The sequence below is a fragment of the Schistocerca piceifrons genome, chromosome 1, assembly GCF_021461385.2.
Source record: "Schistocerca piceifrons isolate TAMUIC-IGC-003096 chromosome 1, iqSchPice1.1, whole genome shotgun sequence".
NCBI classification, from domain to species: Eukaryota; Metazoa; Arthropoda; class Insecta; order Orthoptera; family Acrididae; genus Schistocerca; species Schistocerca piceifrons.
The window spans coordinates 1,208,032,855-1,208,047,578 of NC_060138.1; the positions used below are offsets into that span (position 1 = coordinate 1,208,032,855).

General features: G+C 40.8%; 1 protein-coding gene across 3 annotated transcripts in view; it reads left to right on the plus strand.

The window, feature by feature from the left end:
* Positions 1 to 14,724, plus strand: part of LOC124802581 (EF-hand calcium-binding domain-containing protein 4B-like) — a 774,205-nt gene that overhangs the window by 753,326 nt on the left and 6,155 nt on the right. For all 3 annotated transcript variants that reach the window (XM_047263472.1, XM_047263455.1, XM_047263464.1), the window contains 2 exons: positions 10,701 to 10,800; positions 10,899 to 10,992. In XM_047263472.1, the coding sequence (XP_047119428.1) occupies positions 10,701 to 10,800; positions 10,899 to 10,992 (194 nt within the window). The remainder of the gene's footprint in view (positions 1 to 10,700; positions 10,801 to 10,898; positions 10,993 to 14,724) is intronic.

A 14,724-nucleotide genomic window follows, 5' to 3' on the forward strand; every position in this document is an offset into this window, starting at 1 on the left:
CCCCTCATTTGTCCAGGTCTCTCCCCCCCCCCTCCCCAATCTGCCCTTGGCTATGGTGTGTCATCTTTGTGCCGTCATCTTAGTGCAGTGTTTACAGTGAGTGTTCAGTCTTGTGTGTCTTTTTCCGAAGTGTTGCAAACGGACATCATACTGTCACTGGGTGTGATTTTTATATCTCTTGCAAACAGAAACCAGACTGTCGCCATGTTTTTTTTAAATTGTGTATCTACTGTGTTACCTGTCTGCTTCCTGTGTATTTTCGTAGCATCGCCCACCCATTTGTTTTATGTTTTAACTTTCCACAATTTTACGCCGTTTTACAATTTAAGTCACCGTTTTATCGCCTGCTTTTATTGTTTCTTTTCTTCTTATGTTTTAACAAATTCTGTAGGCTGAAGAGCAGCGTACTAAGCTGCTGCCAGTCCGCCCCCTACGGGGGAAAACGAAATTCAACAAAGGAAAAAAAAGTGCAATATTAGCGCTTCAGTTCATATAGTTTCATGAAGTTCCGATAGATGGCCGCAATATATGTAGCTTTCAAAACGGCGTCTGTAGCGGAGGGGACTTCCAAGCAGAAAGCTGTCATTGAGTTTCTGTTGGCGGAGAACCAGAGCATTGCATATATTCATAGGCGCTTACAGAATGTTTACGGAGACCTGGCACTGAATAAAAGCAAGGTAAGTCGTTGGGCAAGGCGTCTGTCATCATCGCAACCTGTCAGATGTCTCTCGTGACGGCCGGCCACACCCAACAGTGTGTTCGTCGCCACAAAACTTCAGACGATCGTTCCCTTCTTCATGAGTGCGGATCACCTCACGCAAGTCTACACACGCGAGAGGTGCTCAAAAACTTCCATTGGACTGTACTTCCTCATCCACCCACCCTACAGCCTGGATCTCGCACCTTCCGACTTCTGTTTGACCCAATGAAGAATGCACTCCACGGGAAGCAGGGCGTGGATGATGGGGGAGGTCACTGATACAAGTTATTGGCTCCGATATCGACCAGTGGAGTCGTACCATGCGCACATCCAGGCCCTCCCTAAAACGTGGCTTAAGGCCGTCGCAGTAAACGGAAATAATGTTAAAAAATAGGATTTTGTAGCCAAAAGTATGGGGAATAATAATGGTGTATTGAAATCCTGAATAAAACTGACCTGTATTGGGAAAAAAGTGTTTCATTACTTACTGAAAGCCCCTCGTATTTAACGCGCTCTAAGAGACAATCTTATATGTCACCCGCACCCAGGGAGTATGATATAAGCTGCGTTGCCCGTCTTACAGCGCGTAAAATGTATTCCGGGCTAGTTTTATTTTACTCGCTGTATACATAGGATGTCCGAGGAGGATATGGTGGGAACGATCATTCGAAGCAAAGGAGTCCAGTAAACATGGGCTCTTAAATGCATACCTTAAGAGCTGTGAACACTTGTTCAGTAGAAGAGATGTGGTCCACAGTGTCGAAGATGAACAACTGCTCATGTCTCTTAAGCTTTGCACTTCAGAGCAAGTGTTTGTTGGACATATTTTGTTGTTTTGCTCTATACTGCCACCTCTCAAAACATGGAAGGAAAGAGCCTGCAGTGGGGAAGATTTGTTTCATAGTGCCGAAGATGAAGAAATGATCATAGCTCTTGAGAAATGCAGTTTAGAGCCCATGTTTACTAGAATGTTTTGCTTCGAATGATCGTTCCTGTCATATCCGTGAGTATTGACCATTCCTCCTCGGACACCCTGCGGAACTAAATGGCCGAGAATAACCTAGTCCAAGTTCCAGGTCGCCAGTGCAATGGCTCCCAGGAGGAACAGAAGTTTGATTTTCAGTATTTCTAATAATGATCGAATTTGAAAAAAATTAAATACTGTTATTATCAGGTAATTAAGAACTATAATCTGAAATTAAAGGTTCAACACAAGACGTCAAGTATTAAAGTTAGAAACTGTTTACATGTCTTGAGTAGCGTGTCGTGGCTTACAAATTAACCAGATTATATCCATCAAGTATTTGAGAATAAGAGTACTTCACATCTTCTAGCAAGCTTTACGCGTAATTTAAAACTTGTCGCCCGCATCTCGTGGTCGTGCGGTAGCGTTCTCGCTTCCCACGCCCGGGTTCCCGGGTTCGATTCCCGACGGGGTCAGGGATTTTCTCTGCCTCGTGATGGCTGGGTGTTGTGTGCTGTCCTTAGGTTAGTTAGGTTTAAGTAATTCTAAGTTCTAGGGGACTGATGACCATAGATCTTAAGTCCCATAGTGCTCAGAGCCATTTGAACCATTTAAAACTTGTCCGGAACGTTTTCTTGCCGACACCTACTAGAAAATTGTGAAAGAAAAAAAAAGTATGGTTTAGAATATTTCCGCAGTTCATACAGTAGAACTTATGCATCAGCCATGACATTTATATTTAATATGTCTTTACTACTAAACACTTGGCAGACAGCATCCACATTTACCACTGAACACATCCGCAACATTACATCACAGTGCGACACATGGCTTAGGAGATACGAAGTTATAAACATTGAACGATACGAACAACTACTTTTTCTTAAAACGGAGCATAAATTACGCACCTGTTTACCAAAAAGGTCTTACATTAGCACATAAAGGGGTTAACACCTTTTCAGCTTACCAGTTTGGTTATGAAGTTTTCATTAGTCCTTGGATGAATAATCCGAAATTAACAAAACCAGTTAATGTTTTACGTCTTCAACGATCAAGAATTTGTATGCTTGACAGCAGATGTTTAACGCATTAAGTTATTTGTAATCAGACGTTTGAAGCTGTTTTACGTGTGGGAATTCGATTCTTTAAAGCATCTAAAGTTGCGGAAGGGTTTCTTGCTACCATCTCTGAATGCAAACAAGCTGGGTTCGTGATCATTTTTCAACTTGCCAGCAGTTTCCATCATTTACTCCTGACGAATTCCTGAACACCGTGACATCCTCTTAACAATCTTGTGCTTTTGCCTCCCCCCTCCACCCTCTCTCTCTCTCTCTCTCTCTCTCTCTCTCTCTCGGTCAAGCACACACACATGCACACGCACAATTTATTCACTCTCTCTAATTAATTAATTTCGCTATTGATCCGACTCTGTCTTCCATTTTTTCCCCTCTTGTGCTAATATTTTCCTTTTAACTGTGCCAGTATACTCAACCTTTATATTCTGCTCTTTTTGGTTTGTCCGTCCGTAAGCCACATTCTGAACCGTGCTGTCCATTCCTTTTAAGAAATGTAAGTATTCCTTACTTTTCACCTCACATGTCACGTATAGTCTCCAATAATGTATTTCCTCTTGCTGTATTATTTTCCTCCTTAAATTTTATTCCACTTTTCTCATCACTTTGTAACATTATGTGATTGCCTTATCATTTTGAATCATTCACTAATCGAGCAGTCGCTCGGCAACAGCTACAATTAGCAAATAAAGTTGCGAGAATGTAAAAGGCGAACGACCTGTGACGTAACGTGTTGATTGTCGAAGCTCCGTCAGAGACGCAGTGAGTTACTGACTTTGAAAACCGCGGCGCGAAAAACGGACAGAAGAACACTTTTACACATTCTTTTGATGTACGAGATATTCTCGATGAACAGTTACTCAGTTACTCATTTTCTCTTGTCTCTTGTAACTCGTATCGGACTCGCATGTCTTGCCGCCGTATTATTATTGTTAAAAAATATTATTTTAGTGTAAAGTGAAAGTGCAATACTAAAAGTGCAATACTACATAGCAGTAGACTTATTGTGCGACGTGTATGTGAAAACGTCAAAGGAATTATTCTCATTACGAGAAGAGAAGTGCCAGTCAAAACGGCATCCATTTTAAATCCTTCATTGCAGTGTAAGTTCATTTGTTAATTGCCATAAATTCAGAGTTAAATGGAACTGGTGTATGGACTATTTATTTAGTATAGAATCTATGTCTCACTCCTTCATGAAGTTATTTAATTTTCTTTAAGTTTCTGCCAAATAGAGAGTTCACAGTCACGAATTCTTTCGTCGAAATCTGACGGAAGTTGCATGCGGAGAAGTATTTTCTCCGCGCCATATTCTACTGGTAAATGCATGAAAACTACGGTCCCTTAGGAAATTCATGTTGAGCTATCCAAAAATAATTATATCTTGAATAGGCATTTACTCTCCTCTGCAATGCGACTTCCGACTGATCAGACGATCCAACAAGAAACAGCCGCACACGGTCGGCGTTCGCAAATATATTTCCACCACTGAGTATAGCTATATGTTACAGCGCAAAAGACGAACGGGGACATTTATAACTGTATTTTTATGTATACACATTACGTAAACACATCGTTATAACTTCTTCGGCACACATGTTGAATGACAGTGGTTATTAATGGGAAATCTCCGTAAACCCTTTTGCTTGCTTTTTCTCCGTTTTTATTGTTTCTACTTGCGTTTTGTGTGTATATCGAATATATTAGTCTGTCGCTACGCTTTGGCCCCTCTTTTCAAAAGATGTTTGAACGCATTGTGCCTTATTATACAGGGTGATTCAAAAAGAATACCACAACTTTAAAAAATGTGTATTTAATGAAAGAAACATAATATAACCTTCTTTTATACATCATTACAAAGAGTATTTAAAAAGTTTTTTTTTCACTCAAAAACAAGTTCAGAGATGTTCAATATGTCCCCCTCCAGACACACGAGCAATATCAACCCGATACTCCAACTCGTTCCACACTCTCTGTAGCATATCAGGCGTAACAGTTTGGATAGCTGCTGTTATTTCTCGTTTCAGATCATCAATGGTGGCTGGGAGAGGTGGCCGAAACACCATATCCTTAACATACCCCCATTAGAAAAAATCGCAGGGGGTAAGATCAGGGCTTCTTGGAGGCCAGTGATGAAGTGCTCTGTCACGGGCTGCCTGGCGGCCGATCCATCGCCTCGGGTAGTTGACGTTCAGGTAGTTACGGACAGAGAAGTGCCAATGTGGTGGCGCTCCATCCTGCTGAAATATGAATTGTTGTGCTTCCTGTTCGAGCTGAGGGAACAGCCAATTCTCTAACATCTCCAGATACTGTAGTCCAGTTACAGTAGCACCTTCGAAGAAGGTTCTCGGCCGTCCAGAACTTTTCCCTTTGCACAAACACCCATTCTCTGTAAGCTGTTTATACCAATGTTTAATACACCACCTATCAGGAGGTTTAACACTATACTTCGTTCGAAATGCACGCTGAACAACTGTCGTCGATTCACTTCTGCCGTACTCAATAACATAAAAAGCTTTCTGTTGAGTGGTCGCCATCTTAGCATCAACTGACGCTGACGCCTAGTCAACGGCGCCTCAAGCGAACAAATGTACAACTAAATGAAACTTTATAGCTCCCTTAATTCGCCGACAGATAGTGCTTAGCTCTGCCTTTTGTCGTTGCAGAGTTTTAAATTCCTAAAGTTGTGGTATTCTTTTTGAATCACCCTGTATTATACTCGTTTCTCACTCAGGGTAGGCAAAACAACACTAGCTTGGAATATTCGAGGGGCGTTCCATAACATGATGCAAAACATTTTTTTCGTCCGGTTTCTGTGGAAAAAGTACGTAAATTCTGTCGGACATCGTGGAATATTACTGATCCTCACCTCCCCCTCCCTTCCTCTCTCCTATTCCTGGGCTCCCTCTCCCCCCCTTCCATCCTGTTTTTCCCCGACTACCCTCTGTTTGCCTCCCTTCTCTCCCCCGAGTCCTTTTGCGGTTCCCTCCTCTGCCGTTCCCCATTCCCTCTCGCGTCTGTCCTGCCCCCCCCCCCCCCCCTTATGAGCCCTCTCCCTCCGTCGTCGTCCCCCCTTATGAGTACTTTCCTTCCGTCGGTTTCCCCCCCCCCACAATTCGTTTTTCTTCTCCTCTCCCCTTTTTTTCTCCCCCTCATCTGTCCAGGTCTGCCCCCCCCCCCCCCCCCAAATCTGCCATTGGCTGCAGTGTGTCATCTTCGAGCTGACTTTTTAGTGCAGTGATTGTTAAGTGTTGCGCGTTTTTTCCAAAGTTTTGCGAACGGACATGATACTGTCGCTGGGTGTGATTTTTATATCTCTTGCAAACAGAAACCAGACTGTCGCCATGTTTTTTTTAATTGTGTGTCTACTGTGTTACCTGTCTGCTTCCTGTGTATTTTCGTAGCATCGCCCACCCATTTGTTTTATGTTTTAACTTTCCACAATTTTACGCCGTTTTACAATTTAAGTCACCGTTTTATCGCCTGCTTTTATTGTTTCTTTTCTTCTTATGTTTTAACAAATTCTGTAGGCTGAAGAGCAGCGTACTAAGCTGCTGCCAGTCCGCCCCCTACGGGGGAAAACGAAATTCAACAAAGGAAAAAAAAGTGCAATATTAGCGCTTCAGTTCATATAGTTTCATGAAGTTCCGATAGATGGCCGCAATATATGTAGCTTTCAAAATGGCGTCTGTAGAGGAGGGGACTTCCAAGCAGAAAGCTGTCATTGAGTTTCTGTTGGCGGAGAACCAGAGCATTGTATATATTCATAGGCGCTTACAGAATGTTTACGGAGACCTGGCACTGAATAAAAGCAAGGTAAGTCGTTGGGCAAGGCGTCTGTCATCATCGCAACCTGTCAGATTTCTCTCGTGACGGCCGGCCACACCCAACAGTGTGTTCGTCGCCACAAAACTTCAGACGATCGTTCCCTTCTTCATGAGTGCGGATCACCTCACGCAAGTCTACACACGCGAGAGGTGCTCAAAAACTTCCATTGGACTGTACTTCCTCATCCACCCACCCTACAGCCTGGATCTCGCACCTTCCGACTTCTGTTTGACCCAATGAAGAATGCACTCCACGGGAAGCAGGGCGTGGATGATGGGGGAGGTCACTGATACAAGTTATTGGCTCCGATATCGACCAGTGGAGTCGTACCATGCGCACATCCAGGCCCTCCCTAAAACATGGCTTAAGGCCGTCGCAGTAAACGGAAATAATGTTAAAAAATAGGATTTTGTAGCCAAAAGTATGGGGAATAATAATGGTGTATTGAAATCCTGAATAAAACTGACCTGTATTGGGAAAAAAGTATTTCATTACTTACTGAAAGCCCCTCGTATTTAACGCGCTCTAAGAGACAATCCAATATGTCACCCGCACCCAGGGAGTATGATATAAGCTGCGTTGCCCGTGTTACAGCGCGTAAAATGTATTCCGGGCTAGTTTTATTTTACTCGCTGTACACATAGGATGTCCGAGGAGGATATGGTGGGAACGATCATTCGAAGCAAAGGAGTCCAGTAAACATGGGCTCTTAAATGCATACCTTAAGAGCTGTGAACACTTGTTCAGTAGAAGAGATGTGGTCCACAGTGTCGAAGATGAACAACTGCTCATGTCTCTTAAGCTTTGCACTTCAGAGCAAGTGTTTGTTGGACATATTTTGTTGTTTTGCTCTATACTGCCACCTCTCAAAACATGGAAGGAAAGAGCCTGCAGTGGGGAAGATTTGTTTCATAGTGCCGAAGATGAAGAAATGATCATAGCTCTTGAGAAATGCAGTTTAGAGCCCATGTTTACTAGACTGTTTTGCTTCGAATGATCGTTCCTGTCATATCCGTGAGTATTGACCATTCCTCCTCGGACACCCTGCGGAACTAAATGGCCGAGAATAACCTAGTCCAAGTTCCAGGTCGCCAGTGCAATGGCTCCCAGGAGGAACAGAAGTTTGATTTTCAGTATTTCTAATAATGATCGAATTTGAAAAAATTAAATACTGTTATTATCAGGTAATTAAGAACTATAATCTGAAATTAAAGGTTCAACACAAGACGTCAAGTATTAAAGTTAGAAACTGTTTACATGTCTTGAGTAGCGTGTCGTGGCTTACAAATTAACCAGATTATATCCATCAAGTATTTGAGAATAAGAGTACTTCACATCTTCTAGCAAGCTTTACGCGTAATTTAAAACTTGTCGCCCGCATCTCGTGGTCGTGCGGTAGCGTTCTCGCTTCCCACGCCCGGGTTCCCGGGTTCGATTCCCGGCGGGGTCAGGGATTTTCTCTGCCTCGTGATGGCTGGGTGTTGTGTGCTGTCCTTAGGTTAGTTAGGTTTTAGTAATTCTAAGTTCTAGGGGACTGATGACCATAGATCTTAAGTCCCATAGTGCTCAGAGCCATTTGAACCATTTAAAACTTGTCCGGAACGTTTTCTTGCCGACACCTACTAGAAAATTGTGAAAGAAAAAAAAAGTATGGTTTAGAATATTTCCGCAGTTCATACAGTAGAACTTATGCATCAGCCATGACATTTATATTTATTATGTCTTTACTACTAAACACTTGGCAGACAGCATCCACATTTACCACTGAACACATCAGCAACATTACATCACAGTGCGACACATGGCTTAGGAGATACGAAGTTATAAACATTGAACGATACGAACAACTACTTTTTCTTAAAACGGAGCATAAATTACGCACCTGTTTACCAAAAAGGTCTTACATTAGCACATAAAGGGGTTAACACCTTTTCAGCTTACCAGTTTGGTTATGAAGTTTTCATTAGTCCTTGGATGAATAATCCGAAATTAACAAAACCAGTTAATGTTTTACGTCTTCAACGATCAAGAATTTGTATGCTTGACAGCAGATGTTTAACGCATTAAGTTATTTGTAATCAGACGTTTGAAGCTGTTTTACGTGTGGGAATTCGATTCTTTAAAGCATCTAAAGTTGCGGAAGGGTTTACTGCTAACATCTCTGAATGCAAACAAGCTGGGTTCGTGATCATTTTTCAACTTGCCAGCAGTTTCCATCATTTACTCCTGACGAATTCCTGAACACCGTGACATCCTCTTAACAATCTTGTGCTTTTGCCTCCCCCCTCCACCCTCTCTCTCTCTCTCTCTCTCTCTCTCTCTCTCTCTCTCTCTCTCGGTCAAGCACACACACATGCACACGCACAATTTATTCACTCTCTCTAATTAATTAATTTCGCTATTGATCCGACTCTGTCTTCCATTTTTTCCCCTCTTGTGCTAATATTTTCCTTTTAACTGTGCCAGTATACTCAACCTTTATATTCTGCTCTTTTTGGTTTGTCCGTCCGTAAGCCACATTCTGAACCGTGCTGTCCATTCCTTTTAAGAAATGTAAGTATTCCTTACTTTTCACCTCACATGTCACGTATAGTCTCCAATAATGTATTTCCTCTTGCTGTATTATTTTCCTCCTTAAATTTTATTCCACTTTTCTCATCACTTTGTAACATTATGTGATTGCCTTATCATTTTGAATCATTCACTAATCGAGCAGTCGCTCGGCAACAGCTACAATTAGCAAATAAAGTTGCGAGAATGTAAAAGGCGAACGACCTGTGACGTAACGTGTTGATTGTCGAAGCTCCGTCAGAGACGCAGTGAGTTACTGACTTTGAAAACCGCGGCGCGAAAAACGGACAGAAGAACACTTTTACACATTCTTTTGATGTACGAGATATTCTCGATGAACAGTTACTCAGTTACTCATTTTCTCTCGTCTCTTGTAACTCGTATCGGACTCGCATGTCTTGCCGCCGTATTATTATTGTTAAAAAATATTATTTTAGTGTAAAGTGAAAGTGCAATACTAAAAGTGCAATACTACATAGCAGTAGACTTATTGTGCGACGTGTATGTGAAAACGTCAAAGGAATTATTCTCATTACGAGAAGAGAAGTGCCAGTCAAAACGGCATCCATGTTAAATCCTTCATTGCAGTGTAAGTTCATCTATTAATTGCCATAAATTCAGAGTTAAATGGAACTGGTGTATGGACTATTTATTTAGTATAGAATCTATGTCTCATTCCTTCATGAAGTTATTTAATTTTCTTTAAGTTTCTGCCAAATAGAGAGTTCACAGTCACGAATTCTTTCGTCGAAATCTGACGGAAGTTGCATGCGGCGAAGTATTTTCTCCGCGCCATATTCTACTGGTAAATGCATGAAAACTACGGTCCCTTAGGAAATTCATGTTGAGTTATCCAAAAATAATTATATTTTGAATAGGCATTTACTCTCCTCTGCAATGCAACTTCCGACTGATCAGACGAGCCAACAAGAAACAGCCACACACGGTCGGCGTTCGCAAATATATTTCCACCGCTGATTATAGCTAAATGTTACAGCACAAAAGTAAACATATTCCTATAATTAGCGACTACGAACGGGGACATTTATAACTGTATGTTTATGTATACACATTACGTAAACATATCGTTGTAACTTCTTCGGCATACATGTTGAATGACCGTGGCTATTAATGGGAAATCTCCGTAAACCCTTCTGCTTGCTTTATTTCCGTTTTTATTGTTTCTACTTGCGTTTTGTGTGTATATCGAATATATTAATCTGTCGCTACGCTTTGGCCCCTCTTTTCAAAAGATGTTTGAACGCATTATTCCTTATTATATTGCCAAAAGCCTTCTTTAGTTCTACAAATTTTAGTGAGATATTGCTATTTTTTCTACAATCTCCCCTCTTTTCTGTATATGTATATGTGGGCTGCATATAAACTTAATACAGTGCAGTAACAATATTGTCCATGTTTTAATTAGTAGGAGATCTTGAATTACCGTCCCAGACATTTACCTCGTCAGTAATACGATGTCATTTAATCTGGAGAAAGATTAAATGCTCTGTTACTGGCCTTTCGGAGTAACTCCTCCACTTAGTGGCGCCACTGAACGTTGCAGGGCTGGTGCAGCAGCTGCAGATGGTCAGGGGAATGGCGGACACCCTTACCTCCTGCCGAGACCAGCAGACCACGTCTGAGGATCGCCTCTCCAGCTCCAGGTAACTCGCAGACACCACCAACTCGCTCCATGCAACTCACCTTCTCTGCCTCTAGCCTGTCTGTCTACAATGTCTAAAATACTTCGTTAATTTTTCAGAAAGACGAGTCTTTCACAATCACGATCACAACAGACAAGTATGTTAAGCGTCGGCTCTCTCGATGACTACGAGTATGACGAGGAGTTTTACAAGGTAAGTCAGCTTCTGTCCGCTACTGAATCTGCTAACGGGGCAACAATTCTCCACGCTGACACAAATTTAATCTCACCTATACTCTATGTTGCTGACGCAACATTAATTTCAGTCTCACGCAAATTCTACCACTCCTTCGAAATGCTCAAATCAGATGCACACCACTTCATCTTCCGTATGCACATGGCCATTGACTCGCAGGTCTTCCATAACTGAAACGTAGAGTAATCATAAAGAAATAACTGAAATACCTGCCTCTTCAACATTCATTCACATGTCTGCTCAGTGAGTGCAAAATAACCTTTATAGAAGAGTTCTCTCAGCAGCTCGAAGAAAACGCTTTATTGACATGTAGTCAGCACCAATTCAGAAAATATCGTTCTTGCGAAACACAATTAGCCCATTATACTCATGAATAATGTGCTATCGACAGCGGATGTCAAATTGATTCCATATTTTTAGATTTCCAGAACGCTTTGGACACCGTTCCTCACAAGCGTCTTCTAACCAAACTGCGTGCCTATGGAATGTTGCCTCAGTTCTGCGACTGGATTCATGATTTCCTGTCAGAAAGGTCACAGTTCGTAGTAATAGACGGAAAGTCATCGAGTAAAACAGAAATAATATCCGTCGTTCCCCAAGAAAGTGTTATGGGCCCTCTACTGTTCGTGTTCTATATTAACGACATAGGAGACAATCTGAGTAGCCGTCTTGGATTGTTTGCAGATGATGTTGTCATTTACCTTCTTGTAAAGTCATCAGATGATCAAAACGAATTGCAAAATGATTTAGATATGATATATGTATGGTGCGAAAAGTGGCAATCGACCCTGAACAAAGAAAAGTGTGAAGTTATTCACATTAGTACTAAAAGAAATCCGCTAAATTTCGATTACGCGATAAGCCACACAAATCTGAAGGCTGTACATTCAACTAAATACTTAGGGATTACAGTTACAAATGCCCTAAATTGGAACGATCACATAGATAATTTTGTGGGTAGAGCCAGCCAAAGACTGTGATTCATTGGCAGGTCTACTAAAGAGACTGCTTACACCACACCTGTCCGCCCTATTCTAGAGTAATACTATGCGGTGTGGGATCCGCATCAGGTGGGACTGACGGTTGACATCGGAAAAGTACAAAAAAAGGCAGCTCGTTTTGTATTATCGCGCAGTATGGGAGATAGTGCCACAGACATGATACGTGAACTGGAGTGGCTATCATTAAAACAAAGGGTTTTTCGTTGCGGCGGGATCTTCTCATGAAATTTCAATCACCAATTTTCTCCTCTGATTGCGAAAACATTCTGTTGGCAACCATCTACATAGGGAGAAATGATCATCACGATAAAATAAGAGAAATCAAGGCTCGCACGGAATAATTTAATTGCTCATTTTTCCCGTGTGCCGTTCAAGAGTGGAACGGTAGAGAGACAGCTTGTAGGTGGTTCATTGAACCCTCTGCCAGGCATTTTATTGTGAATAGCAGAGTAATGATGTAGATGTAGATTTGTGGATGACACGTTGCGTCTAATAACATCAATGTTCTTTTCTGTGCCCCTCCCATCAATCATATGAGGGAAATTATCTTTCATTTTTGTGGTTAAATATACTTCCAGCGAGAACATACAGATGAACTACGGTTTAGTTTAAGAACTACTTAAACTACTGCTTAGTTTCAAATTTAATTGAATATAATTGATTAATATTTTATGAGTAGCTTTATTACTCAGTTCCTCCATGTTCATCCACATATAATGCATTTATTTCTACACATCCTCTGCTAATATTCTTGCATTTGACACTTACATCGTAAGACTACATCAACAGTAAAGATAAAAACAGCTCGTTTCACTGGTAGCATCTGATTTCTTGAACATGTATGACACAGTATCAATAATATTGATTTTTTGCTGGCATATGTAATAAATGTGAGAAAATTTAAAACTGCAGCCAATTTATTTTCTCCACATGTATTTGGGCACAGGAGGAATCTGTAAAAGGAAGCATTACATAAGCCATTTAGGAGCAGTGCTTGAAAACACAAATGATGAAAATGACAAAGGCACTCCATGGATCATCTATTCAGGGTAGATTTGATGCTCATCATTCTTTGACATGTGCTTTTATGACTGACCTGCTGACAGAAATGTCAGAGGGAAAATAACATAATTAATGTCACTCTGAGAATTTTGTAGTTGATCTATTTACCTATATTGTGTTTAGTGATTATAATATATATGAGAGTGAAATACAACAATGTGGAGCAGGTTATGGGCAAGTTAATTGAAAGAAAAGTATGACATGGAAGCTTCATTCTAGGAGCACATGTTCATCAGAACAAGTGTGTCAACTAAGCTAGAGGATTCATTTTAATAGGTTTCTGTGAAGATGCTCTTCAATGGAGCCGCAGAAGTTGACGTACAGGAATGTTCTGTAATTTACTCTTAAACACCACTGCATCACCCATGAAATGTGGAATGTGTTGTTGTGAGTTACTGAACGTGTGTGTACCTGTGGATTTGATTCTGATAGGAAGCCTCAGTAGAGGCTGTTTTGAGTTCCACTTTTCTACAAGTTTTCACTATTTTTTGATAAATTACAAATACTAGTGATGAAAAGGGCATTAATAAATATCTGTATGTCTTGTGTAGCAGTTGCCATACTACTCATTTTTTTAACATTATCTGCAGTTGTAGAATTATCACCAGTTATAAAACTTAAGAACACCCTTCTGTATTCTGATGCAAGTATTCTTGTATACTGACTTCCGTACAGAATTATTCAGCAGCTCAGTAATGGATGGAAATAACCAGAATAAACTAGTTTCTTTATTCAACATCTGTTTATAGCAAACAGAGATTAAACAAGATGCCTCATTAATTACAGAGTGTGGGGTCTCTAATAACATTTGAGTTTTAACTGTACTCCCACTTAATAATTCCTGCATCTTATACTTCATTGATAAAGAATCCTATGTGACGTACATTGTAAAAGAAGGCTATTTATAACATGTTCATAGAGAACTACAGAATTTCATATCCTGAATATTGTCAACCTGCAGTGAGAATTCTTTTCCCTTGAACCATCTGTTGACTTTTCAAATATGACATTGTCTCTCTTTGCAGTGAGAGAACTGGTACTACTTCTTGCACCTATATTGTGTCCTTGGCAAACAGGACAAGAATTATGTCCTCTAACAATGCATGTACTACTACTTCTTGTACCTATATTGTGTCCTTGGCAAGCACAACAAGAATTATGCCCTCTAACAATGTGTGTCATTTAACATTTGCACACATCAGAAGAGCGCAGGACCAAAAATAGCTACAGTCGCAGGTTCGAATCCTGCCTTGGGCATAGATGTGTGTGATGTCCTTAGGTTAGTTAGGTTTAAGTTGTTCTAAGTTCTAGGGGACTGATGACCTTAGATGTTAAGTCCCATAGTGCTCAGAGCCATTTGAACCAAAAATAGCACTAATCTGACTGCTTGCAATTTTGATTACCTGTTGCTATGTGATGTATATCGAATTGCTGTCTGTCATGTAAATAGCAAAAACCATGAAACTTGAAGTGTTACCCATATCACAAATCATTCAATATGATAATACTCTCTGATGTACTGATTGTAGCATATTATCTGTTCAGTTAAAAATATCCTGTTCCATTGACAGTTGTGTCTGAAATCCACACTGCTTGCTGATGAGGATGTTATTCTTATAAGAATAAA